Genomic DNA, 27,017 nt, shown 5'->3' with positions numbered 1-27,017 from the left:
CTGTTGCACATTTTACATGTCAGTGTCTCTTCCTGCACGTATTTCTCTCAATGGACAAGGAGGTCATCAAGAACGATGATTCTTCACCACAAAAACAAAAACAAAACAAACCTGAACCTCAGATTCCTAGCACTGATTATTATGCTGTCATTGATGAGCAATAAGTATTTTTTGATGAGCGAATGAGTGCAATATGAGTATTTCTTTTGCATTTCAAGCATCTTATGGCGAGCCTGGTATTTTGTGTTTATCTCATTTTGTGTAGGACCAACTAAACAATTCTAGTTCGCTGGACTTTGTACACTGCTAAAAAGCTCTCTGAAAATCCCGTATGCTCTCTGTGTATCAGTTCAAATTTAACCTTCTCTCAAGTATCCTTCTCAAGCATTTTCTGCTCTCCAGCAGCTTTCCTAATTTCTTTCACCAGAGGTTAGCACGCCTTTCGTTGTTTTGGATTTTTATACACACACTCTTAGGTGTTTAGTTTTCTCTTGGTCTTGGATTTTATGCCAAATAATGATATGTTTATTTCATCCTACTTGATTGCTATGTATCTTAGGTTTCTATTGATGCAATAAACCATGGCAACAAAGGACTCTCAGATCACATTCTATCACTGAGAGAATTTAGGGCAGGAATTCAAAGCAGGAACCAGTGGTGACAAGCTGATGCAGGGCTGTGAAGTGTTGCTTACAGACTTGCTCAACTGTTTTATAAGTCCTAGGATTCCCAGCACAGGAGTGGTACCATCCTCTGTGGGATAGGCTTCCCACATCAATCATTAATCAAGATAATACCCCATAGACTTGCCTACAGGCCAGTCTTTTGGAAGCATTTTCTCAGTCCTGGTTACCTCTTCTCAGATGACCCTGGCAGCAGCTTTGTTTCAGATAACAATTTTATGACAGTGTTGTGTCAAGTTGACATAAAGCTAGTCAGCACAGAAGGTTTTGAGTATTTTGTGATTAGAGGCTGTGTTGTCTTTATGTTTGTGTATCTACTTTCATTTCAGTCAGGGTTTTCCAAATAGTAGTGATACTCAAAAAATAACCTGTAAATGAATAAGCCATGCAGGATGGATAATTGAGAGCGGGGGGGGGGGAGTGAAATACAGCGAAGGGGAGGAGGGGCAAAAACATACTATCACTTCAAAATGTGAATAATTGCTGCAGAATTGAAAGAACCAGAATCTTTCCAGGAGATGACAGCAACTATTCAGACAACTGGCTTCCAACTGCTTTCAGATCCTGGAAGTGAAATTTAATAAGCCTTTTTCCCCCTGTGGATAGGAGCACATAGTTTTTGCTAATGATTTAATTTATCTAGGTTGTAAAGCACAGGATATATGTTATTTGATTCTTATGTTTTTCTGAGAGTTTTGGATTAAACACATGAAGTATTAGATTATGCTAGGTTGTTCCTACATACAAAACTTTTATTTATTTAAAAATAAAATATTTTATTGTAGAGAATGGCATTTCTTTGCTTTTTTTGTCTTTATACTTTTTAACTGTGTTAAGAATAACAACAAATCTGGGGCCTCAGCTTGAGAAAAAGGAATATTCTAAAGTCAAACAGTCATCTATGTATGTGAGATTGCTTCTTATATGTTTTTAAAACATCTAGATTAACTATATTTTGGTAGAAATATTCAGAAAGTAATAGAAGCTTCCTATTGAGTGTTCATCTTGGTTTTTCTTCTCTGTTCGAAGTTACAGAATCTTGTATTTCTTCTTAATGTAAAGGTCATAATGTTTTAACATTGAGTGATGCCAATGCTGATCAAGTTATGTATGTTATATTCTTTATTGGAATATTTATTGATAGTTTTTCAAAGAATGAAGATTCCGTTTAGTCTTATTCAATTCTGCCATTTTCAAAAGAGAAGTTTAAGTGCATACCAATATAATAAATTGCTAAAATGAATATTAGTTAGCTTAACATGAATATCTTAGTCAAACCAGTCTAAAACCATTTGAGTAATGGGGTGTCTTAGATGGAAGTAAGGTCACACTCCATTTATTATTAGCTAAATCACTTTAATTTTTAAATTTCAGTTCTTCACCTGGAAAACATGAATTATCACTCAAATTTGTAAGGCTGTTTTTAGAATTAAATGAGGTCACCATGATCAAAACACTGATCTGCCTACAAGGTTATGGTTATGTTAATTACTTTCCTCATTGTCATGGGAAAAAACTGATAAAATCAACTTAAGAAAGGAAGGCATTGCTGGGCGTGGTTGGGTAGGCCTTTAATCTCAGCACTTGGGAGGCAGAGGCAGGCAGATCTTTGAGTTCCAGACCAGCCTGGTCTACAGTGTCAGTTCCAGGACAACTAGGGCTACACAGAGAAACCCTGTCTTAAAAAAACAAAACAAACAAAACCATAAAAAAATCCCAAAAACAAAGAAAGAAAGAAAGGAAGGAAGGAAGGAAGAAAGAAAGAAAGAAAGAAAGGAAGAAAGAAAGAAAGAAAGACAAAGAGGAGAAGGAAGGCATGTTTCTAAGAGTATGAGGTGGCTGGTCATATTCCATCAACAGTCAAGCAGAGAGAGATGAATCATCCCTTTTATTTAGTCTGGGACCACAGCCTATGGAATGGTGCCGCTACCTTTTAGGTTGGGTCTCCTGTCTTGTTTAAACATTTTGAAACACCTATTATAGAGATACGTAGAGATACATTTCCATGACTCTAAAGCTAGTTAAGTTGAAAATGAAGGTTAACTATTAAAATTAGTTAATTCTAGAAACATAATATAAAGAGCAAGACTCTGGCTCTGTAAGACCATTTTCTACATACACACTGTTCAGTCCAATGATATATTTTCATAGTCTCATTTTTTTGTCTAGTGATTTGTTGAAAACCTGACACTAGAGAAATTCCTCAGAATTCACAAAGATGATCCCAGCTAAGACCCTAAGCAATCGAAGAGATGGTGCCCTATAGTTAGACTAATGAATATCTTAAATATTACTATAGAACCTTCATCCAGCAACTGATGGAAACAGAGGCAGAGACCTGCAGCAGAACACTGGGCTGAACTCCCAAAGTCCAGTTGAAGAGTGGGAGCAGGGAGACTATGAGCAAAGAGGTCAAGACCATGATGGGTTCATCCACTGAAGCAGTCTGCCTAAGCTAATGGGAGCTCACCAACTCCAGCCAGATAGGGAAGGAACAAGCTTAGGGCCAAACTTGTCCCTCTGAATGTGGGTGACAGTTGTATGGCTAGGGCAGACTGCGGGGTCACTGGCAATGGCACTAGGATTTTTCCCTACTGCTTGTACTGGCTTTTTGGGAACCTATTCTCTTTGGACGGATACCTTGCTCCGCCTAGATATAGTTAGGAGGGCCTTGGACCTTCCCCTAAGCAATGCACCTTACCCTCTCTGTGGAGTGGATGGGGAGTGGGAAGAAGGGAGGGAGTGGGAACTTGGATTGGTATGTATAATGAGAAAAGATAGTTTTTTCTTTTTTAAATAAAATGAAAAAAGAAAACTAAGGGAATTTTCACATTCATCCTGGGCATATTTTAGTACAAGTTGAAATTCATAACAGTACTGCATAAAGGAACTTGGACTATTGATTAAGCTGATATATCAGTTAATAGGAAAACAAGACTTATCCTGTTTTCAAAACCAACTGTAGTTAATTATCATCAATAGGAGTAACTTGAGAGCAGGATAAAATTGGATTTTCAGTGACTTTTGTGCCTACTAAAACTTTCAATGACAATTATAAAACTTTGGTGAAAAAAAAATTGAAGAGCAACCCCACTCCAAGAATGGAAAGATATTCCCCTTCATGCATTAATCTTGTTAAAATGTCTATACTACCTAATGCAGTCTATATATTCAATACATTACCTATCAAAATACCAATAATGTTTCTCATAGAAGTAGGAAAAATAAAATTCTGAAATACACATGGAACCACAAAAACCTGAATATCCAACAGAACAAGACAGGAGGTACTGACTGCCTAACTTAAAAGTGCATCACAAATTTGTAGTGATCAAATATCAAGGTATAGACATTTAAAAAGACATACAAGGCAATGGAACAGAATAGCAATCCTAGATGAAAACTCATATGTCTACAGCCAGTCGATTTTTTTTTTTTTATTAAGATGCTGTCTTGGGGCTTCTGTTGATGTATTGCAATATGATGACCAAAGTCTATTTAGGGAGGTAAAGGTTTATTTCATTTATACTTCCATATCCCAGTTCATAATAGAAAGAGTCACGACAGGAATTTAAATAGGCCAGGAACCTGGAGGCTGGAGCCTGTTGTAGAGGGCTTGGAGGAGTGCTTCTTACAGGCTTACTTTCCACGGCTTACTCTGTCTGTTTCTTTTAGCACCCAAGGCTACCAGCCCAAGGTGGGCTTGACCACAGTGGGCTGGGCCCTCCTCCATCAATCACTGATTTAGAAAATTCCCTACAGGTTTGCTTGCATCCTGATTTTTATGGAAGCATTTTTTTCTCAGTTGACCTTTCCACCTGAGATTACTCTAGATTGTGTCAAGTTGACATAAAACTAGCCAGCATAGGTGTTGAGAGCATACATGGGGAAAGGATAGTTTCTGTAATAAGTGGTGTTTGGAAAAAAATTCATATGAAGAAGAGTGAAATAATTCTATTTCTTACCTGTTAACAAAAGTCAACTCTAAGTGAACTAAAGACTTTAAGTCTATTTACTTCATGTCAGCCCTTAATAATAGCAAGAATTTTCCTTTAGAAAGTCTCTGCTGGGATGCACAGTTGGAGGCTTTGGTTTTAACTGTGTTCCTTGCCCCTTTTATTAAGATTACACAGTGCATGGATTGCCTTTCTTGACTCACAGTTGGCACTTACTAAGCAGAAGTTTTCACCAATGTTTTCCTATCTGCATGAAGGCACCATAGATTTCAGTTTGTGAGAATGCATTCACTCACATGGTATGATTCTACCTGCACATTATTTCACTGAGATTTATACGCAGGCTGAAATCCTTACAGAACATGGGCCCTTCCATCTTGTAGCTGACAGTGCATTGAGAATGTTTACTGATTTTAAGGAATTATCATTATTTAAATTGTAGCTAATGTCTACCGTGAGTTTTTAAAATATGGAAATTGAAGCGTTCCAGATACAGGAATTTTAAAATACTTGGTTACACAAATCGAAGAACAAAATATGATGTGCTAAAATTCTCCAGGATGTGAGCTCTGCTCTGCCCGGAAGAATTTATTGCTGACTTCTGTTAAGGCCATCAAGATTTATCAGGTATTGTCACAGCAAAGTGGGTCAGATGGAAAACGGGAAAGTTTCCTAAAAGTATTGCATTGTGACAGCTTTCCTTTCTAAAACTAGCTTTCTTCTTTCTTTTTTTTTTTTTGACATAAATTGAAGTTACTTTAAAATGACACAAAAACCCAGTAGATATCAGTCACATATATCCAACTTGTTTGACAATAGATGTAATTCATTTCTGTTAAAGTATTTGGGGTACTTATATCCATAACACTGATTTCAGTAATTAATGCTGTCTGAAACTATTTTACTCTAGTAAAGCAGCATCTTTGAAGCAATTTATATTAATAATTCAGCATGAGTTTAGTGAGTTTATTCAGACTGATTTAAGTGTTTTTTATACATGGTTAATTTCTTTAAAATTACTGAGCTCTTCCTGATGTGAGCACTCTTTCCTGTAGCAGGCAACAGCCACTGTGCTCTGACCCCCATTATGGGTTTGGACTTGACAGAGAGAATGAAAAGACTCAGCGTGGTATGGGAAGGGGGCAGGGTAGCCTGCCCTGAGGACACTTGGGTTGTGTGTGTCACACGATAACACAGAAGGAGCATTGCATTTTTCTCCAGCACACCATCTACACAAAATTTGCTCTGAAAAGTCCCTTTGGAATTGTGATGCACACTAGCTGTATAGACGAGTCTCTGCGCAATCACACATAATTTTATGAATTTTTGTTTATTTTCACATTTATATTTTCCATGGAGTCATCTTAATATTTTGTTTCAAACACTGTCTCAATGTGAAATTTAATAATTACTATTAGAATACATTTTAATCTTGTGTTAGATTGCATACCCATCCATTTACTGTATGTTAATTTCCTGATTAACTTCCTATACTTTCTCTAAAGAGAACTAAATTTCAAAGTGGTTGCACAAGTGTGCATTCCCACCAGCAATGGATGAGTCTACCCCTTACCCCACAACCTCTCCAGCAAAGGTTATCATTGGTGTTTTGGATTTCATTGGAGCACCGGACTGAGCTCCCAAGGTCCTGATGAGGAGCACAAGGAGGGAGAACATGAGAAAGAAAGTCAGGACCGTGAGGGGTGCGTTTACCCATGGAGAAGGTGGGACAGAACTAACGGGAGATCACCAACTCCAGTTGGAATGGGACTGATGGAACATGCGACCAAACCCGACTCTCTGAATGTGGCTGACGGTGGAGGCTGACTGAGAAGCCAAGGACAATGGTGCTGGGCTTTCATTCTTCTGCATGGACGGGCTCTGCGGGAGCCTTCTCAGCTTGGTCGATCACCTTCCTGGACCTAGGGGGAGTTGGGAGGACCTTGGTCTTAGCATAGAGTAGGGAACCCTGATGGCTCCTTGGCCTGGAGAGGGAGAGGGGGGGGTATGGGTGGAGGGGAGGGGAGGGAAGGAAGAGGAGGAGGGGAGGAGATGGAAATTTTTAAATATAAAAAAATAAACCATGGAAAAAAAAGAAAAAAAGAGAGACCTAAATTTTAAATCTCATGTAATTTGCATGTGCAAAATAGTAATCAGATTCTACGTGTTACACTGTACAATTAGTGAATGAATATAAATTCTGTCTTACTATTTTTTTACTACTTTTTAACTAACTCACAGTTGGTTCAAAATAATGAATGCATCTATGACCTGATGCAGTCACTGATACAGTGAATCAGTCATGTATTGATGCATGAGTATATTGACTTCTTGGAGTTCAGAAGTCTTTCAGTTTTGTTACTACAATGGAGAGTCTCTATTCCACATCTTAAATTTGGAAGTAGCATTTTATGTTCTTTTATGTAGATTGTCCTGATGCATAAAAGGTGTTGTAGGTGTTGTGTGTATAATCACATGTATGTGAGGGGTTTGTATGTGAGGGGATTTGTGTGTGTGTGTGTGTGTGTGTGTGTAAGAAAAAGTAACTACAAAATTTATAGATAATTGAAATGAACACAAAACAGTTGAGTGAGGCCACCCAGACTAGAAATACATATGTCAAATGTTTTCTCTTATTTCTGAATCTCAGCTTTGAATCTTCAGATATGTGTGATTCATTTGGAATATCCACAGAAGTCATGAAATTAATAAGGGCCCATACTGTTGGGAGAGATAAACATATTGGTATATAGGGAAATGATGGATCACGAAAGGGTAAATAAAAAGCGGTTAAGAGTACAGGGAATGCAGTAGGGATAACTAACATTAAAGACATTTAGGAAAAGCCATATGGAAATCTATTACTGTAGAAGATGTCATTTTTGAGGAGCAAGCAACCTTGTTTTTGAGAGCGTAGCTTACTGATCATTGGGGCTTGCTGATTAAACTAATCCTGCTGACTAATGAGCCCCAGCTATCTGAGTGTCTCTGTCTCCTTTGCACTGGTATAACAAACATACATCACTACCCCTAACCCTTTATATGAGTGATGGAGATTAAATTCAAGTCCTCATAGTTTCAGGGCATGTATGTCACTGACTGAGCAAAGTCACCAGCCTTGGTGAATGGATTTTTTTCACAAAAGAATGTAATTGGTTGATTTATTAAAGCCCATTACACTTACATGGTTGTTTTAGCATCAGACTATGGAATTAGGTCAAAGAATGGAAAAACCAAAAGATAAGCAAACATTGAATTTCAGGACTGCCATTAACTTTTTAAAGCCAGAGAGTCTCTATGATGAAAGACTTAGTACTTAGAGATTGTGTTCCACAAGTGTGATATATGGGTGTGTTTTCACATCTGTATGTATATTTACATGGCTGTGTGTACCTGGGGGGGGGGGGTGGCAGAAAGCCATAATGGATGTCTCTCTCTATTGCTCTTTACCTTGTCTTTTGAGGCAGGATCTCTCACTCAGTCTGGATTTCTCGGACTTTGTTAAACTGGCTCCAGAGACCTTTCTTCATCTTTGAGTCTCCACCTCCCAGAGCTGGGGTGACAGGCAACAGTCTGGAGCTACGATATTTATGTGGGTGCAGAGGATTCCTGCTTGGGTTCTTATGCTTGTGCAGTGGTCACTTTATTCACAGGCACCTTCCCTCCGCACACTATCTCTATACAGGCACCTCCCCCTCTGCCTAGCATCTCTATACAGGCACCTCCCCTCCGCCTAGCATCTCTATACAGGCACCTCCCCCTCCACACAGCATCTTTATGCAGTGGTCACTTTATCCACAGGCACCTCCCCATCCGCACAGCATCTCTATACAGGAACCTCCCCCTCCGCACAGCATCTTGATAAAGGTACATTGTGTCTTCTGAAGTATCCAGTATTCCAGCTCTTACCAAACATAGGCTCATACCATCAGTTTGAATATCTTTGGAATCTTACTGAAAACAGGACTAGGTCTACTGCTATGTAAATGACTTTAAATATGCTAGTAATTCCTAACATCGTGAAAAAAATGTGAGTGTGGCTTTCCCTTCAAAGAATTAGATAATCCCATTTTCCACCAATGAGACTAATAGCTAGCTCGTTGTTGATTAGAAGTACATTCCTCTAGGACTTTATATGCTACTTTCCATTGAACATTGATTTCTATGGAGCCTCTGGGGGGAAAATGTTTTGAAATTATCGGTCTCTTTTGGTGATCCCTTGTTCATTAAACATAGATTCTTTTCTCATACGATACAGTCTGAATGTAGCTTCCCCTCCTTCTCATCCCCAGTCCTCTCCCTTTATGTCTCTTATTAGAAAAGAACAAACTTCTAAGAAATAACAGCAAAGCATAAAATAAAATTTGCAATAAGATAAAAACAAAAGTTTGGTGATTTTTAAAAATACTTTCTATGTACACGTTCTGAAATGAGTGATACTAGCTCTGTCTTCGAATTTTCTTAACCAAATGGTGTTGAGAAGATGCTAATTTTTAAGTGATAATAGGTCCAGTAGTTTGTAAATGTAGGAGTGCTAACGTGCACAGATCCTGGTTTGGATTGCATCTTAGTATTTTTAAAATTTTAATAAAATATTCATATTTGAGATGTACAGACATATAACTAACCAATTAACCTCATCTTTACAAGCCTTTTCCTATGTGATTTAATTTTCAGCTCCTAGTATGTTGTGATTATATTTTGTCAGCCCAAAGTCACCAGTTTGGCTTATATTTTAAAATAATTTTATGGACTTATAAATAGCTATTTTATTTTCATTTCCTTTTTGGTTCATATTCATATGAACACTCTCAGTTACAGGCCAATTTGTAAATAATTTCATAGTTTGCATGAATTTTCTGCTACGTAATAAACATTACTCTGCAAGTGCTTTAGTAGACATTGGATTTGATTTCACTGTATGCATTATAATGAAATCTATTGTTGCCCAATTTAGTAATAATTTTGTCATAGCAAGTTAACATCTCTTATAATTTTAATTGTTATCAAGAATGATATCATTTACTTTGACAGAAAATGTAGAAAGATGGATTAATGACAAATTAATAATTTACTATCTTTGCATAAAACTGAAGCATAGGGTATTAGAAGGATTGATGGCACCAAAGGTTAACAAATTTTAGCAGCTTTCATTAGCTTTACACCATCATATGTTTGTGGTACTGACTGAAATAGGCTGTATAGCAAATCTCAGTCTAGGGAACTAATTACTTGTGCCGATTGCCGCACTGATGAATAGACCCTCATTGTATCATTCCCCTGAAGACAAGGAGCAGCCTGTGATTCACGACTGCATCCTGGCTGATATTTGATAATAATTTTAACAGATAAATGTAGGAAGGCAGAATGATGAAGTGCCTATCCAAGCTCCATGACTCTCAAAGCCATGCACATAACCATCTGGGTACTGTCTCTTTTCTTCTCAACTAAGGGGGTTTTATTTCATTACTGCATTTGAACAACTGTTGTCTTTTGCTTGTATATCTAGTTTGTATATATCTTAAATATTTATTTTTAAATTGTATTATTGTATTAGTTTTTATTTAAAGCTTAGGTCCCAAAGCAATGAAATAAAGAGTAAGTGAGTTTCAGTTTTCCTTTTTTGAGGACTATAATACTCAAACATTTTTGTATTTCATTTTGATATCATTGCTCCTTTTTGGGCATGACCAAAATCAACAAAGGAAGTGTTTGATGTTCTCATTGTCTCTTTTATATTCTCTGAAAAGGGCATTGGATTCCTACTGCTTCTAAAATATTTTCTCTAAATAATACACTCTTTGTGTCCGTGCTTTTACAACTTATTTTTAACCAATAAAATATACTTGTTACAAATCTACTTTTCTAGATGTTATCTTTAAAACATCATAGCAAGGTTGACTTTATTTGGGTATTTTAGGATAGTCAGCTGGTAAAGAGTATTAATTTGTCCTAGCTGACAGGTACAGTTTTATTAGCTCATGAAATACAAGTAAGATTTTTTTATTAGTCATTCCTGCAGAAGTTTTAATTATAAATATGTTTTTATTTCATTTTTGAAAGTTACAGGTTTTCATGCTATACATCTTTAGTGTATAAATATATTCTCCTGAGTTGTAACAGAAATAAACCTCTATATGAGTATTTTCCTTATAAAATATTTCCAGCATGCTAGGACATGAGTATTTAACAGCAGAGAAAGTTGACATTTATGTGTTGCCATATAAAAGATCTATGTAAATGGGGAAAATATCATAGAACTTGGATTTTAAAAATAAATTTCCAAAAGTATGCATTCAATATAGTAATTATCGCACATCATATAGCATGTAGTTTTTAATTAAATAGAATAACAGGCTACATAAAACAGAAATTCAATCTGATTTGCCTGAAAATAGATTGCTATTTCACTCTACAAGAATGGTTTATTTAAAAACAGTAAATGGAGAAGAAATGCATTTTCTTGTGTTGTTCTAAGCCTCAGGGGCTAAATGTAATGAATATTTTAAGAGATTATTTTAATTAAATTCCTGCACATCTAAACAGAGTAATATTTTATTATCACATACATAACCATGTAACTGAGATATTCATTAAAGTTAACACTTTCTGGACCAAGAATTCATCGTATGATTTACTGACCTTGTGCAAAAAGGCACAAATTAGGAAGAAAAATGAAGGGGGACAGACTTTGATTAATATAGGTAATGCTATACCATATTTATAATAGCCTTTTCCCTATTCTGGTTTATAAATGCAGCCACAGAGAGAGGTGCCCTGCTGGGGCTGAAATGAGGCTGAAATCAGAGCACATGCCACCAGAGTGTGGGGAAACTGATCACACTGTCAGCAATTCATCTCAGAATGATGTATTTAGTGCTCATTTCACCTTCCAAGAAAAGGAAAAGGAGTTCCTTAGACTAGAAGGTGATATTGTTATTTTCAAGGACATACCTAAGTTAAAGATTGCAGAGTGTGAGGTGGAGGGAGAATTAAGAGGAAGGAGAGGGGGAAAGGCAGAGCAAACAAGGAGAGCTCTATGCAGAGAGTCCGTGCTTCCACGCTGTTTGATAATTGCTAACATATGTGGCATCTCGGTTTCATTGTAGTCGTCCTCGTGAGTTCTGGCGCCTTGACTACTGGGAAGATGACTTGAGGCGCCGGCGACGATTTGTGCCTAACCCTCTAGGATCGACACATCCTGAAGCGACACTAAAAACAGCCGTGGAACATGGTCAGTGTTTAAGCCATTCCTTCCAGTAGTAGTAGGTACCGCACTTGGTGAAGAAGAACACAGCTTTTTAATTACAAGGCACAGCAGAACTGTCCAACACCACATTTAAAGTGCCTTGCCCCACAAGGGGGAGGGAGATGCACTTTGTATAGGATCCCATGAAATTATGCTGTCAAGTGTACTTATTTGTTACAGTACACATGCAAAACTTAGTTAACATGAACCATTGTTTCAAAGAACAAGGCTAAAAAGTATTTGTCCTTTTAAGCAACACTTTCAGCTTTGAGTGAATGAATCCTGCAAGCCCGACTTGAGTTCGTGAGCCTAAGAAGCACGTAATTTACAAACCAAATGGGTTTCCGGGTACTGTCCTGTATGTACCGGTCTCCTCCAGCAGGGGTGTGATAATAAATGTCCAAGGGCCTCAGTACTTGCTCAGCCTTGATTTGCAGTTGTGATTGATGGTCATGGACAGGAGAATAGACATTATTTTCATATGTTCCTGTTCGGTACCAACTTGTTTTCAGAGCTTAACAAAACTCTCTCTGTCTTTGTTATGAAGCATATGATGGTGATTCAGTTTAGGTAGAAGTCTGATAACTGAAAGAGCCAGACAGGGTCTCTTGCATTGGAAATGTGCTTTGTGTAGTCAGAGAACAACACTTGCGATTTCACGAAGTTCTGAAAGCCAGTTAAAACATAGTAAGGAGAAACGCCCCTCTCTACATTAAAATTACTTTATTTATGCAAAATATAAATTGGTTAAGGTGGATATTATCTGACCCCTCATTAGGATATTTGTTTAACATGCTGCAGTTTGAAATTAAATGGCAATGAATGCCACAAATAAATAAATGTTAAATCATATCCAGCAGAGATAATAAGAATTTTCTTTGATTTCTATTGTTTCTAATTGGTGCAAAGAAATCATGTATTTATGTGGTATCAAGTCATGTTTCAATGCAGGTAATGATATTAGGAATTTAGATTAAAAATCTGTAGTCTTGGGTTTGGCCTCAGTCAGGCTGTTTAACCTCTTGCACTCACCTTAAAGAGCCATTTCTGGAAGAAAATGTCTACAATATGTCATCAGATATAACACCAAATGTGACATCAGTCTGTTAAAATAAATGATCATACCGAGAATAGTCAATAACAAAGTGATCTAAAAGCAGTAATAGTCTCTGGGCCCTGTGTCTTTAACTCCGGGGGGTGGGGAAGGGGAAGTGATGTAGAATTAATTAGCCTTCTTTGCTGTGAAGGTTCTTGCTCTTTTTGTGTGGTGGTATAGACTTCAGAGTTACATATTTTCTCTCTTTTAACTTTTGTGGTTAATGATACTATTCATTAAGAAAAGTTTACAATTTTATCCTTTTCAGCCATGCAGATTTTGTTGGATGTGTTTAAATTTTAATAACATTTTTCTATTCTAAACTCTCACTTACCAGTAAGTTGTGAGTTCTGGTGTCTATGGTAACCGTATACTGTTTCCTTTTACATCAGGAAGGGTAGGATTTAGTTTATAAAATTACATATTGGAAACTGATTATCCTTTATTCTGAAATATCAGTAACTGAATCCAAAATGCAGTAGTATAGGTTAAATATAGAAGTCATTTAAACATATTCCTATACAAATAGTACATTTTACCATTTTGAAGTATTAGGTGATTCTTACTGGATAAATTTTAATTATTGTTGAACCTCTCACCTTTTAAAATAAAATGTTAACTTTTTAAATTCTAAGCACCTGCAGTAGTATTTATTAGCAATACCTAATTAAGATTTGGGGACCTATTTAGACACAGATGTCATTGTACTTACTTTAGGTCATAATTAAATGTTAATATAGTGGTGTTTATCTTTATCTGATTGTGAATATTTGATAGAAGCAAAGGTATGTTATTCTTTTATTTACTAATATCTTACATAAATTGTATAATGATTAACTGTAAAATGCATAGAACATTTATTTTAAAAAACAGTCAAATGTGTGTCCCTCAGCAGTATTATAATTAAGGATATGGATTATGTTTGATACAATATATTTATTATTTGCATGTTAGATACCCATTTAGTATAGTCTTCGGTAAAAATATAAAAGCTATATTTTATTATTTGTGTGTTTGTATTATTTTAAATGACAAAGTACACGATTCTGAAATTCAACATATAGATTGTAGTGTATTTGATGTCAGCATAATTTATACTAATATGATATGAGCAAAGAGTTTAATTTTTAACTTGATTTTAAGTCAAATAACTTATCAAGTTGACATTCAATCTTGGTCTTGTGTTAACTGTAAAATTTTGTCTTTGAATACTTCCTACAACGCAGTAGGAGCTGTTCCGTGGCTGCTGTGTGGGTGTTACACCGCTTATGACTTCTTTTACTTATAACTCATTTATCTAAGGAGACAGACATTTTAAAAATGCAGAATCTTGGAACATCTTGAGTTGTATTATTATTACTAAAGAAAGGCATCCGAATAGAATTGCCACTGGATATTAGTGATGTATTTTGGTAGTGCGAGCCATCTTTTTTACAGATTGATTTGGTTTGAAGGAAAGCCTCTGGTGTAAAGGTGGCAGAGTAAATACCTGAAGAGTGATGTTCTCTGTTGGCTCGATCAATACCAGCCCCATGACTCTACTTCTGGCTACCTTCTAGTTAAAAACAAATTTTTTAATTCTGACAATTTAATTGCCCTTCCCAAGTTCACATTAACTTGCTTGGGGAAAAGAGCTTTAGGTAATTTTTCAAGCAGAGACCCTCCAAAGTGGCTATTTATAAAAGTCGTGTTATAATGCGTGATTCTTTTAACTTTGTAGAAGCTGAATCATGTTTTAAAATTAAAATTAATATTTTCTCTTAAGAGTAAATGTTGTTCATGGGTATTAGCATCAGTAAGGAAGGATGGGCATTTGGTTCTTGAGGACATTTTCTTCTATTTACAGTTTTCAAATTTGCTGTAAGTCTGTCATGATGGTTCCTCACGTGTTTCCAGTGCTCGGAGTCCGGTGTGGCAGCTCTTTACGATCAGAGTGTGTCAGATGTCTCGCCTTTTCATTTAGAGATAAGGAAGCTGAGTAAGGAAGAGCACACAATACTGAGGCCTAGGTTAGCGAGGACCCGGTGGGTTTTCAAGTCAGGGAAGCTTAATCCTCAAAAGCCATGTAAGATATGTTTAAATGATAGATTTTTCTGTAACTAAACTGTTAAAGCTGTTTAGTACCAGAATCTGATTTCATTCGAGACATTTTTGTTTGTAAAGAGTGTACACGATGCTAGAGGTATATGTAGAGTATTTAGCATAGCTTTAAGAGTATGCTGTTAATATGTAGAATGCTACTAAAACCCACTTGGATTCCTAAGGGTGACAAACCATGAAAAGATCCTAAATCAGACTTTTTTTTTTTTTTTTTTTCCTGGTAGTTTCAGTAATGTTATTTACTGTTGTTCTCTCTATGGGATCAGTGTACACTAGGTATTATATCTAAGATTTTAAGGGAACCCACTATCATTAGGGTGAGTGCTTGGATTAAAAAAATTATCCTTTGCACTTTCAGGCAGTTTTTCTAGAGTATTTTTTATTGGCTCGAAGCCCTAAGGAAATAAACTCTAGAGAAGGTCTAATTAGAGAAGATAACAGCTGACTGAGATTCTCTGTGTATCACTGCTCAGAGTACAGGTACAGCATTTGCTTCACAACACACTCATGGATGCCCATATTCATTTTATGTGCTTGATGTCTTATCTTTAATCCAACTGTAATTTTGTTTTCTGAAACAAAGTAGCTCTTTCTTAAGACATAAACCTCTTTCCCTGTAACATGGACTACGGAAGACTCTTGTTCTTGCTCAGTGGATGTTTGATAGAAAATTTATATTTCCTGTGTTTACAGTTATATACTTTAATTTTACTTACCTGTTCTGATGTATAGATACATAACTTCATGATGGCGCCTTTCTCTCAAGAACGTGAATTTTGTATTTTGGGCACCAGCCTCTATTTTAGGCTTCTCTTAGCTTCAGTGAAGTAAAAATATTTTAATGATGCCACTTTGAATGAACTTCTTTAATTCTGTGTAACAATGTAGTTGATTACTAATTTAGCTTAAATATTAAAATAAAATATGGCATTAGATAAATGTAGTTAGTTAAGTTATTAAAATATGAACAATGATCATGTTCAATAAAAATTTTTAATATTAGAAATTATCTGACTTACACTTTAAATTTGAAACAACAGTATGTTCCTATTTTCATCCAATTAGGCATTTATACTTCAGAATAATTGATACTTATTTATCATTGTTGATTGACTAAAAAAGCAAATGTAAGTTAAAAACAGATCCTTCCCTAGAACATATAAACATGACAATTATCTTTTACTTTATGCTTGGGAAAGTTTTGTTCTAATTTTGAAGAAAGAATTCCATAGCAGAAGGCTATTAGAGCACCGAGGACGGGGCCCCGCGCATGTGGTGTGTATTAGAGAACTGTTGGTAATTTTACTGCTGCTCGCTTAAAATCCTCCAGGGGGAGTTAATTACAGGAAAGCCATTCTAAATATCAGTAAGCTGCATATTTTCTAAGACAAGAGGTTTTTCAGTTGAGATTGAACAATTCCAGAATCTGGGCTTGTAAAAATAAGTAAATAAATAAATTAAAGTGGGTCTTTGTATGCATTTAGTACACTTTAGTACAGAAATTTTTTCACATAACTATTTAATTCAAAAGTTGCTTTGTTTTAGTATGAGTCAGCATGATGAGAACATATTTAAAAACTTTCAAATCCCATTTGGGTAGGATAGCACTTTATATTTTTAGCGGCTATTTAAAGGAAGGAATTTATTTATCGAACTGTTTTAAGCCATTGCATATTGCTACCAAGAACTGTGTTTTTTGTAAATATTTACAGATTAAATGGCTTTCCTTTTCAAATAAACTTGGTTTACTTCATGATCTGTATGGCAGTGATGTACTAGATGTAATACTTTATCTCTCGTTTGATATCAGTCCTATAGTTTGATATACATCCTATAGGATGTACTAGGTGTAATACTTTATCTCTCGTTTGATATCAGTCAAATTTAGCTTTTGAATTTTTTAACTCGTAATTCTTACTTGGTCTTTTGAATTCACCACGAGAAGCAAAGAATTAGTAAATTAAAAAGACATTCATATTTGCACAGTGGTTTTTCTTTTCTTTTGCTCTCTTCTGTCCAAGAGCTGGTGTGCGACAGGGGCTTGACCTCAAAGTCGAGCGACACCTGCCTGTCTCTGTGTCTTGTCTGCAGTCATCATGGGTCCTTTTACCTAACCTCCCTGGGTCTGATTTCTTACCTGAAATCGAGGAATTAGGAGGTTCCTAAGGATTAAATGAGTTAAGTGTGTAAAATATTTTCATCACTCTGGAGCATATAGTAAGTGCTATGTAATATTATCCTTATTTGTTGTATTTTTTGCTTTGAAGAGAGTTATACATTAAAAAAAATAAAAAGATAGTAGCACACCAGTTCTGTACCAAAATCTAACTGGTGAACAAAAATGTCTTATAATTTAATGTGTAAGGGGAGCTTAGATGCTTTCTTTTGGGTTTCTCACTAGACAGTTTTTGTTCTGGTTTTTTTTTTTTAGTCAAGTTGCTTATATGTTTGTAAGATCTTGTTTGAATTAACACAATTTTTATTTTAGTGTAGGGAATCTATATTACTTAATGTAAAAAATGTTAAAGAACCATAGTGCTGTTTTTTTCTAAAATGGTAATAATTGGTATGTTTCCCTGTAGGTTTTGAAAAATAAAAAATTTTAATATTAAATATTGAACATTTAATATTAAACTATTCAAATATTTACTGAGATTTCCATTTATACACCTTACTATGCTATATTGCAGAGATGAAAAAAATGAAATTTTATTTACTTGTACAGTGCATTCAAAGCTAAATACAGAACATTTCTTCCTATGACTTCCTTATTCCATTTGGTGCCATAAATGTTACATGTTAATGATATACACAATTCACAATAAATATAAAATAAAACATCACTCTAAACCAGTGGTTCTCAACCTTCCTAATGCTTAAATCCCTTTTTACAGTTTCTCATGTTGTGGTGACGTCCAAATATAAAATTATTTCATTGTTACTTCATCAGTGTAATTTTGCTACTGTTATGAGTCGTAATGTAAATATCTAATATACAGGATATTTGATATGCGTCCCCCAGAGGGATTGCAACCCATAGGTTGCAGAAGGTCGCTTCAAACCGTGGCTTTATTCTTTGAACCTTATACTGGGCAGAAACCGTGGCAGGGCAAAAGCCTCACCATTGGATTTCCCTATCAGTAGCCCCAGCCTGGGCGGATCAGGTGCTTCACATCCCTAGCTGGAAACAGGTTCCTGAACTTTCTCTTCTGTGACACTATTCAAAGAAATTGAAGGCTAGGAAAGACACACCATTCTTTGAGGTTTTTCAAACAAGCCCTATCTGATTGCTGGCTTTTCTGGGGAAAATTGTCGGCTGGGAGCACCAGAGTGAGCCACATCAGGTTCGGGTGCTTGCCTTCCAGCTGCAAGGCAGTTCTTTTCTTTGGTTCAGTTGCCCCTCATTCCCTGGCCTTGTTGCCCAGAAGCCTCTCAGCCTACTGTTCTGTTATGATTGCCCCCGGGGTGTCTTAGCCCTTTAGTTTAAACAGCAGAGGAGGGAGCGAGGAGCCTCTGCTTGCCTGCTACAGAATCTCTCTTTATATTTGTGTTAGTATTGTGGGCAGGGGAGGATGTGTAAAAATGTGGGCGAGGGCCCTGGGCAGGAGGAGGAGGGAATGAAGAACGAAATGCAGCTGCTGGAGCTTTATTAGTGTCCCAGAGGGCTTTGGGGTTTGCACCTCCATCCTCATTGGCTGGTGATCCCCCTTAGCGCTGACCACTCTTCTGGACACTCCCTGGCCCTTTACAAATACATTCCAGTGTAATATATTCAGAGGAATGAATGGCTCCTCATTATTTTTCCATATTAAATAAGCATTGTTTCCTAGATTGGGTTCTGATTTTTTTTTCCACTAAAGAACAAATTACGGGGGAGGGGAGGCTGCTTTGGAATCCTTTCCTGCCGTAACTATAAGTAAATAAATGGCTGGGTGAGCAGTGCAAGGGTCAGATTTAATGGGATTAAGGTGCTTGTTCAGGGTAACATTACACTAGCATGGGGAATCGAGTTTGTCAGAAGGAGCGTGTGTGCCATCCTGGTCACTTTACCCACTGTGGGTGACTGTATAAAAGATTGGCCATCTCTGACTACCTACCCTTCCTGTAGCCCTACCGCTCTGCCCGAGTGTTCCTCCACTGCTGATGGACAGCTCTGTTTCCTTTTCATTTCAGCCGCGGATGAAGACATCCTTGCTAAAGGAAAACAGTCCATCAAGAGTCAGGCTTTAGGAAATCAGAGCTCTGAAAACGAGGCCCTCCTGGAAGGCGACGACGATACTCTGTCATCCGTGGATGAGAAAGATTTAGAGAATCTTGCCGGTAATTCAGTGGCTGCGCAGATATTTCAGCTGGCTCTGGGACAATGAGCATCTAATTACTTACTTTTTCAGCTGTGACCACTGGGACTACCAAGCCTACATCCACAATTACATTAACTAGAAATTGGTTTTTGTTCTTCCCAGTGTTTCTCCCTTCATCTGCTATAATTCCTCCTATTTTTTTATTCTTCCCAGTCCTCTGACCTTCCTGATCTTTTTCTTTTATGTATAATTTTCATTGAGACAAAAAAATTAAAAGCAGCCACAACAGAATTGCTGCATGTATCCTTTGGAAATTGCTATACTCTATAAAATAAGTGAAATTATGCCAGCCGTTTCTAAGCAAAAATTGGAGTCTGTTTGTTTTAAATATAGACTCTTAGGGAAATACATTAAAGTCACTCAAAAAGTGAACCCCAAGAATTCCATGGGATTTATGCAGTTTGATAATATAGGAATCTTGATTTTTACTTAGCAAATTCTCACTTTTATTTTCCACAAAAAAACATCCACTTGTTTGGCTTTAAGTCATTCATTAAAAGATGTTTTACCTTTGGGGTCTGTGATTATAATTATTATTATTAATTACTTATTTTTCTTGAGGAAAATACGAAAAAAGTACACAGTTTTTATGTGTGAAAATTAAATAGTTTGCATTGCAGCGATTTTAAGAGAAAAGGTATTTGAAAGCTTTCATTTGACAATACACCTCCAACCTTGTGCTACCTTGCAGGGCAAACAGATTTTGAAAAGCAATGCTTTCATGACTGCAAACCTCTCAAAGTAGAATAAAATTAATTGGAGTGTGCCTGTTAAGGGACCTGTGATGGGAATGGAGGTGAAGGAGGGTTCTCTGTTCTGGTCTTTCCCTCCACATCCACTTATCCATCTCCTTCTTACTTTATTCTTATGACTGACGATATGTTCTCACAGTAATAGAGGTGAAAGGGAGTTTAATTATATAATCTTGGCAATGGCAATGGGATTAAGAAGTAATCCACACTAATAAAGTGGTGTGGGTTAGAAATGAAGTGGAAATTGTCAGGGGTCTTCTGTAGAATCTAGACTGCACCAGCTTCTGCAGCTGTCTCTTACCCTGTAATTGAATGTCTGAGAATGATTGAAAAAATGTTATTTCTGCTCAGGATTACATGCTAATGTACAGAGGGCAAAAGGAGACAGCAAAAGAACACATAGATGCTTATTTCATCCATTTACAGGGATGAGCTTTGGGAAATCATGACTGTTTTGAAGCTATCTGCTCCCCATCTGCAAACACAATGCATTTGTACATTGGGAATAGAGGGCAAAGCCTGCTCTGATCTCCGCAGAGCATCCCCTCCCATTGTCCTACTGGCACACATTAAGATTGATGTGAGATTAAGGACCATCACACTTCAAGCAATCGATGGAAATGTCAATTCATCTGGATTTTGAAACACTTATTCACCCATTGACCACCTGAATAGGTGCACCTTGTTTATAGGCACTATATTAATTCAGAATTATAAATGCCAGTCTTCTCTTTGACTCTTTTTTTGTACAGTATTTGTACAATGAGAAGTCGTTGTAGGATTTCATATTTGCTCTGAATCTATCTCCAAATGTGTGTGTGTGTGTGTGTATGTATGTATATATATTAATTATTTTCAGTCCTTACTTTAGGGTTAGCTGTAAGGTACCTAATGCTGTTCTGTCTATAGTGCATCTATTGTTTTCAGTAGCAGTCTGATTTGTCTCTTTGATAAGCCCTGTGGAGATTTGATTATTCCAATAAAAATTCATTCACTTGGAAACCCACCCTCCAGCTGTTTACTCCCAGAGTCCCTGAACTACACTAATATTAGATTTGGAGGCACTGAGCAATATTTAACGGCGGAAAGGACACTTTGAGAAGAGATATTTTTATCAGTCTTGTATGAGGGGGAAAGGTGCCATGGAAGAGGTTTTGTATGAACCTGGTACAGAATCTTTTTCAGAGGAGAGGGTTCGTCAGAGGATTTCCAGACATTTCACCCATAAAGCTTGTCCTCTCCTACCCGTGCCTCAGAGCTCTAAGGTCACCTCTGGCCCCGGGAGCCTATCAGGCCTGCTTGCCCCTGGCTGTTATTCCATGTTGTTGGTGGCCTGAGGCTGGCTTTCTAATAGAACGTAGATGGACTTATTTAGGCATAGCCTCTGTTTTACCTAGAGATTAGACCAACATTTTACACACTCCCTGTAAGATAATTGCTTCTCAGTTTACCATTATCGTTAACTGCATGTTATAAATCTTATCATATGAGAATCCAGACTTTGCATCTTCAGAGCTGGGTTTTGTATGAATGGAATATCAAGGTGTAGAGGTCAGCGATGCTGTTCTTAGAAGTAACAATTTCAAAAAGTAAATATTATTTCTGGTCAAATTTGAGATTTTAAAAATGTCATTTCAACTCCTATGGCTTATCTTTTTCTCTTGGCAGGTCCTGTTAGCCTGAGCACACCAGCTCAGCTTGTGGCCCCCTCTGTTGTAGTAAAAGGCACTCTGTCTGTCACCTCCTCTGAACTATATTTTGAGGTGGATGAAGAGGATCCCAACTTCAAGAAAATTGATCCGAAGGTGAGAAGATAGGAGGGAAGGGGGTTTAATTTTTTCTTATTATGGGATAGTGTATCCTATTAAGGAAGATTGGTTTTGATAAAAATCTTACAAGATTACCTCAAAACTCTTGCTGAATTGCCTCTGCTTGCTACAAGGTAGTTATTTTTAGCTTAAGATCTTTTACCATCTAGTTAGATTATTGAAGTTCATTTAAATTCAAAAACAATTTCCACTTAATTGCATTTATGATTAGTTCTTTGAGGGAAGGGACCTTAGGGAACATTGTCTATAAATATATTCTGCCTCAAAGGATCCAGAGTGAATTAAACAACGAAACTTCAGTAAACTTGAGAGTAGAATTGTTTAGTTTAGCTCATATATTTTCTGGATATAATACAAATGCTTCATTACCTTTGCTTTGTCTCCATGGCTTCCTATTCTGCCAGGGTCTGATACCTCTGTTTCCCATTACCTGTGGTAGCTTTTACAAGGCACTGCATAATTTCCTATTCTTAAATGAAAATGTAATTTCCCCTTTCGGAGGTATTTTGATTACTTTTCAGACCATGGCAATTTTGTTTTACTTAGAAACATTTCTGTTTTTTAACATAGTCATAAAGCCAAAATAACGTTGATTTAATGAAAGTGAGTGGTGGAATTTGTTCTGAGGAAACAATTTATTGAAAATGAACCAAATAAGTGCCCCATAGAAGGAGTAGTGGTTTAAAATGGAATAATTAATTTTACTTGCTATTGTGTGTATGTACATATAATATACACACATTCTGAGTTTATTCGTACCCTCTGTGGTTTTGGAGTCATGTGGAATTGTTAAATCTTCATGATTTGGAAGTATTTCTAAAATTCTCTTAAGAAAAATGTTACAATTTTGTTGAGCTCTGCAGACAAATCATTTCTTGTCTTAGTACATGTTTGCTCTGAGCACGTTGTTTCCACATTGCTGCATGTATTCAGGCAGGACTTGCTGCACTGTGCGACAGGAAGGCCATGATAGCCCTGGATGCTGGAGTCAGATAATTCAGATAATCTAGTGTATAGAAAACTTGGATTCTGAAATTTTATTGCCTAAAATGTTCTGTACTTGTCTCATGCTAAATTATCTGAAAATGTTATAATTTCATTAGGAAAAGGTTAATAAAATTACTGAAACTCTTTGATTCCTGATGGCTTCAGAATTAAAGGAGACTGATTTAATTCAGAATATTTTACTATGCTTTTGAAACAAACATAGTTTAAAGTCTAAAATAGGATCCAATGGTGTTTTTAAAATTAAACCTTTGTCAGCCTTGGAGATCAGATTCTTTGAAGTTATTTCCTTTATTTTATGGGAAGCCGTAGCTTTTAAGATTTTATTTTATTTATGTAACATAATTAAATTAGGTTTCTTTCACTGTTGCTTGTAAAATATAAGATATTTTGGCCTAATCGTGACATTTGTCTTCTACTGCAACCTTCCTATTCTCCAGACACCAAAATTCTTGGCAGTTCATATTTGAAAGTACTTCAGCCAATTACTGGCAGAATCTTTGATTTTTGTATAGACATTGATGCTAAAAGAAAGTTTTGTGTTGTAAATACTAACACTTTTCTTGACAATAACATTTTTAACATTAAAAATCTTTTGTAACTTGCATTAAATAAGAAAGGGAAGATTGATATGGGGAATTTTTTTCTTGTCAAGACTTAATAACTTTTTTGTAAACTAGTTGAAGTGCTGTTTCATGCTAGAAATAGTTTGAGTGAAAATAGTAATTTTAAGACAACATTTTAACCCTCTCAGGCAAATACCATGTCGTAAGTGATTCATGTTCACCTCAAGTAGCTTTCGTTTTCTTTGAATATGGTCTCAAAATTCAGACCATTTTCCTCAGAGGATACAATAATTAGTGAGTGTACTGAATCAATGAATTTGTTTTATATTTACAGGAACACACACACACACACACACACACACACACACACGGCAGTATGCACATTGAAAGGGCAAAGGTAATTTCAGAGAAGGTAGGGCCTAAGCTTGTATTTCTGACACAGAATTATTTTTCCCAGGGCAGCCAGCCTACAGTTTGTGCCTCTTCTGTCAAGTGGCCTGGGGCTCAGAGCCCAGGAGTTTCCTAGGGTTCAGTAATCTTAGTCCTCCTGTTCTTGGCACCCCACACCCTCCCCCACCCAAACTTTTTAATCAGAAAACCACTGTTTAGGATGTTTTCTTCCATTTATAGATCTTTTGTAAAAATTAAAAAATAGACTAACTTAACAAATAAAATTTTAATGTTAGGAGTAGCATTTAATATATCCTGTACTTGTACCTCACATTATCAAAGCTAAAAGAAGGTACTTGTCCTTTGGACATAAAGTGAACAAACCTGTATCTTTAGGATATTTTCAGTTCTACTAATATCTTATATTCTATATAGTTATATCATTGCATATAAAATAAATTTACCAGAGAATTTATCAGAGCTGAAGAATTGGAATGAGTCTGGGATTGTTACCTGTGTAAAGCAGGGAAAAGAAGGTACTTTCCTTATTTCTAAATTTTTGGAATTATTTTAGGTCATAAAATACTATCAAGACATTCTTTCTTTATAAGTCGATTCAAAATAATTATTTAAATTTTATTAAAATGATCATGTTTATTGCATTAATAAGCAAATCATTTAAAAACCAAAGTAGTATATGAAATATGAATCTGAATTGTTCATATTGCCGGTTGCTAGGGGAGAGGAATAGTGCAGTGACCAGTTATTTATTTATTTATTGGTGTAGTTGATTTACTTGCTAATTTTATTTATTTTTACTGTTTGAAACTTGAAGCAAACAAATGGTTAAAGGAAAAACATGAAATGACTTCATCATTTAAAAACAGTTCAAAAACATTTCTTTTGTACTGGATTTTTAAGAACTTACAGCTTAATAAAAAAATCCTAATTTATAATGTAGAGAAGTTTTAGAAAGGCTTTTTTAGTATTTTAAACTTTAGGATAAAAACTTGTTGTTCTGTTTTCTTATTTTTAAGTATTACATATGGTTACTGTTAAGATCTACAAAACAAATTTACTTTATATTGAGTAAAATTCTTACTTTACTTTTTACCAAGGATTTTGTTGGAGATTTGTGCAATTAATTCTCCAGAATATGCTGTATTTTAAACTTTGCAAATCAAAGTTCAAATGGAAGCTTCCTGCGTTTAGTTCAAGCTCACATCTTGTAAGTTAGAAAGTGATCTCATCTGCCTTCATTCAAGAACAACCCACAAGCAGCCAATTACGATGTAAAGTAATATTTTTATTACTGGTTTACTGGTTTCAACAAGACATTTTAGGGCCAGGGTTAGAGGTGCAAGAAGGAGGGAGGGGCACATTGACATTGGCACTGAGACACATTTCACATCAGTAAAACTTTGTAAGAAGAAATTTCACATATAGTTAAATAATTTTTTTCACTTGGTGACAATCATTCTAGCAATCCAAAACAAGGAAGGGGTGTAAAGAAGGAGAGAAGGGAAACTACCATACATGGATTTGAAAAATGTACCTTGGGTTTCATTTTGTGTTGGTGGCAAAGCCCGATTGCTTCTTTTGTGTGATCTTAAGTTCACATTGTTTGGAAGGAAACGATCACTTTTGTGCAAGAATGTAAATTTTTTTTTTTGGTTGATTTGCCCTCTTTTGTTTGCTTCTTAATTGAGGAGGTCTTCCGCCTGCTCCCGTTCTTTCAGGTGATTTCCATAAAAGTTTGTGTTTTAGAGTTTCTGCCGTTGTGTGTGTGTATGTTCTGGGAGAGCATGCCCGTTTGTGTTGCTTTCCACGCAGTCCGCACAGCACTCTATAGTTTGTCCAAGCTTTTGGGATTGGTGAGGATTTCCCTGGCCAACCTCCAGGTCTGCTTGGCAGCGCTCTCCAGGGCCGAGTGGGGCTTGCCCTGGAAGAGGTCGAGATTGGGCAAAAAGTAGTGAGGGCAGCGGCGGCACTGCAGGCAGGAGATGAGCTGCAGCAGGATGCCGTTCAGACGGTCGCCCAGGCAAGCCTCGTCCCAGTCCGTTTCCCTCGGGTGTTTCTCGCACTCGTACAGCAGCAGCGTCTTCATGTGGTAGTTATTGAGCGGTTGGCCCGGCAGCTCCAGGTGGCGGTCCCGCAGCGTCTTCAGCACCGAGAGGCACTTGTTTCTACAGCCGCCCATCAGCAAGCGGTTCTCCGCCTCGCCGAACTGCAGCACCCAGGCGTCGCTTTCTGCGGAGCTCTGCTTGCCAGTTAGCGAGTAGCACTCCTTGGAGAGCAAGTTGAAGCCTTCAGCCTTGACCTCTGCCACCCGATTGGGGCCGGGCCAGGGGATGTGGGGCATAGGCCACTGTGCCGCGCTGCGAGGCCAGATCCCGGTGCACTTGAACGCTGGAGTGATTTGCACCACGTAGCGCTCCCTGATGCGCAGCTTGACCTCACTCGTGTCGGCGATCATCTTGACCACGTCCCGGTAGCTGCACTTGTCCACCGCCTGGGCGACCAGCGTCTGGAAACGCGAGCGGATCTTGCGCGCAGAGAGGTAGCCAGATGCTGTGATGAACTCGACCCAGAGAGACATGCTCCGCTTCCGCCCATCGCTTAGTTTGAGCACCGCACAGCCTGGCAGAGATCCGTCGTCCACGAAGTTGAAGACGCCCATCTGGTTGAGGTAGAGCACCACCTCGAACTCGGTGGGTGAGATGACCTCCAGCCCCTCGTAGCGGGCGTCGATCTCGCTCAGAGAGCTGATGAAGCGCGGCTCCTGCACCTCCACTTCCTTCAGCACATCCGACACTACCTTGCAGACCTCTCGGATGGTCTTGGCGATCGCTGCCTTGCGCGCCTGGCAGCGCTCGGTGTAGTATTTATTGAGCTGGTAAACCAGCTTGGCCTGAGCGGCGATCATGTTGGGGCACAGGTCCGGGCTGTACACCGGCGTCTCGCAATACGTTGAGGGATCCAAGGCTCACGCACTGGTGGTGGCCCTGCGGCTGTGGAAAGGCGGTGCGT

General features: G+C 37.3%; 2 protein-coding genes across 4 annotated transcripts in view; one reads left to right on the top strand and one right to left on the bottom strand.

Annotated features, from left to right (window-relative positions):
* Lrba (LPS responsive beige-like anchor protein) overlaps nucleotides 1-27,017 on the top strand; it is a 481,883-nt gene that overhangs the window by 243,885 nt on the left and 210,981 nt on the right. For all 3 annotated transcript variants that reach the window (XM_038347328.2, XM_038347329.2, XM_038347327.2), the window contains exons 38-40: nucleotides 11,749-11,873; nucleotides 19,258-19,404; nucleotides 21,866-22,002. In XM_038347328.2, coding sequence (XP_038203256.1) covers nucleotides 11,749-11,873; nucleotides 19,258-19,404; nucleotides 21,866-22,002 — 409 coding nt within the window. The remainder of the gene's footprint in view (nucleotides 1-11,748; nucleotides 11,874-19,257; nucleotides 19,405-21,865; nucleotides 22,003-27,017) is intronic.
* Nucleotides 25,834-26,913, bottom strand: Mab21l2 (mab-21 like 2). Its single transcript, XM_038347331.1, has one exon. The coding sequence runs from the start codon at nucleotides 26,911-26,913 to the stop codon at nucleotides 25,834-25,836; it is 1,080 nt and encodes a 359-aa protein (XP_038203259.1).

Source organism: Arvicola amphibius, chromosome 11 (genome assembly GCF_903992535.2).
Source record: "Arvicola amphibius chromosome 11, mArvAmp1.2, whole genome shotgun sequence".
NCBI classification, from domain to species: Eukaryota; Metazoa; Chordata; class Mammalia; order Rodentia; family Cricetidae; genus Arvicola; species Arvicola amphibius.
Note: the sequence above shows the minus strand (reverse complement) of the source record. Positions and strands in the feature narration are given on the sequence as shown.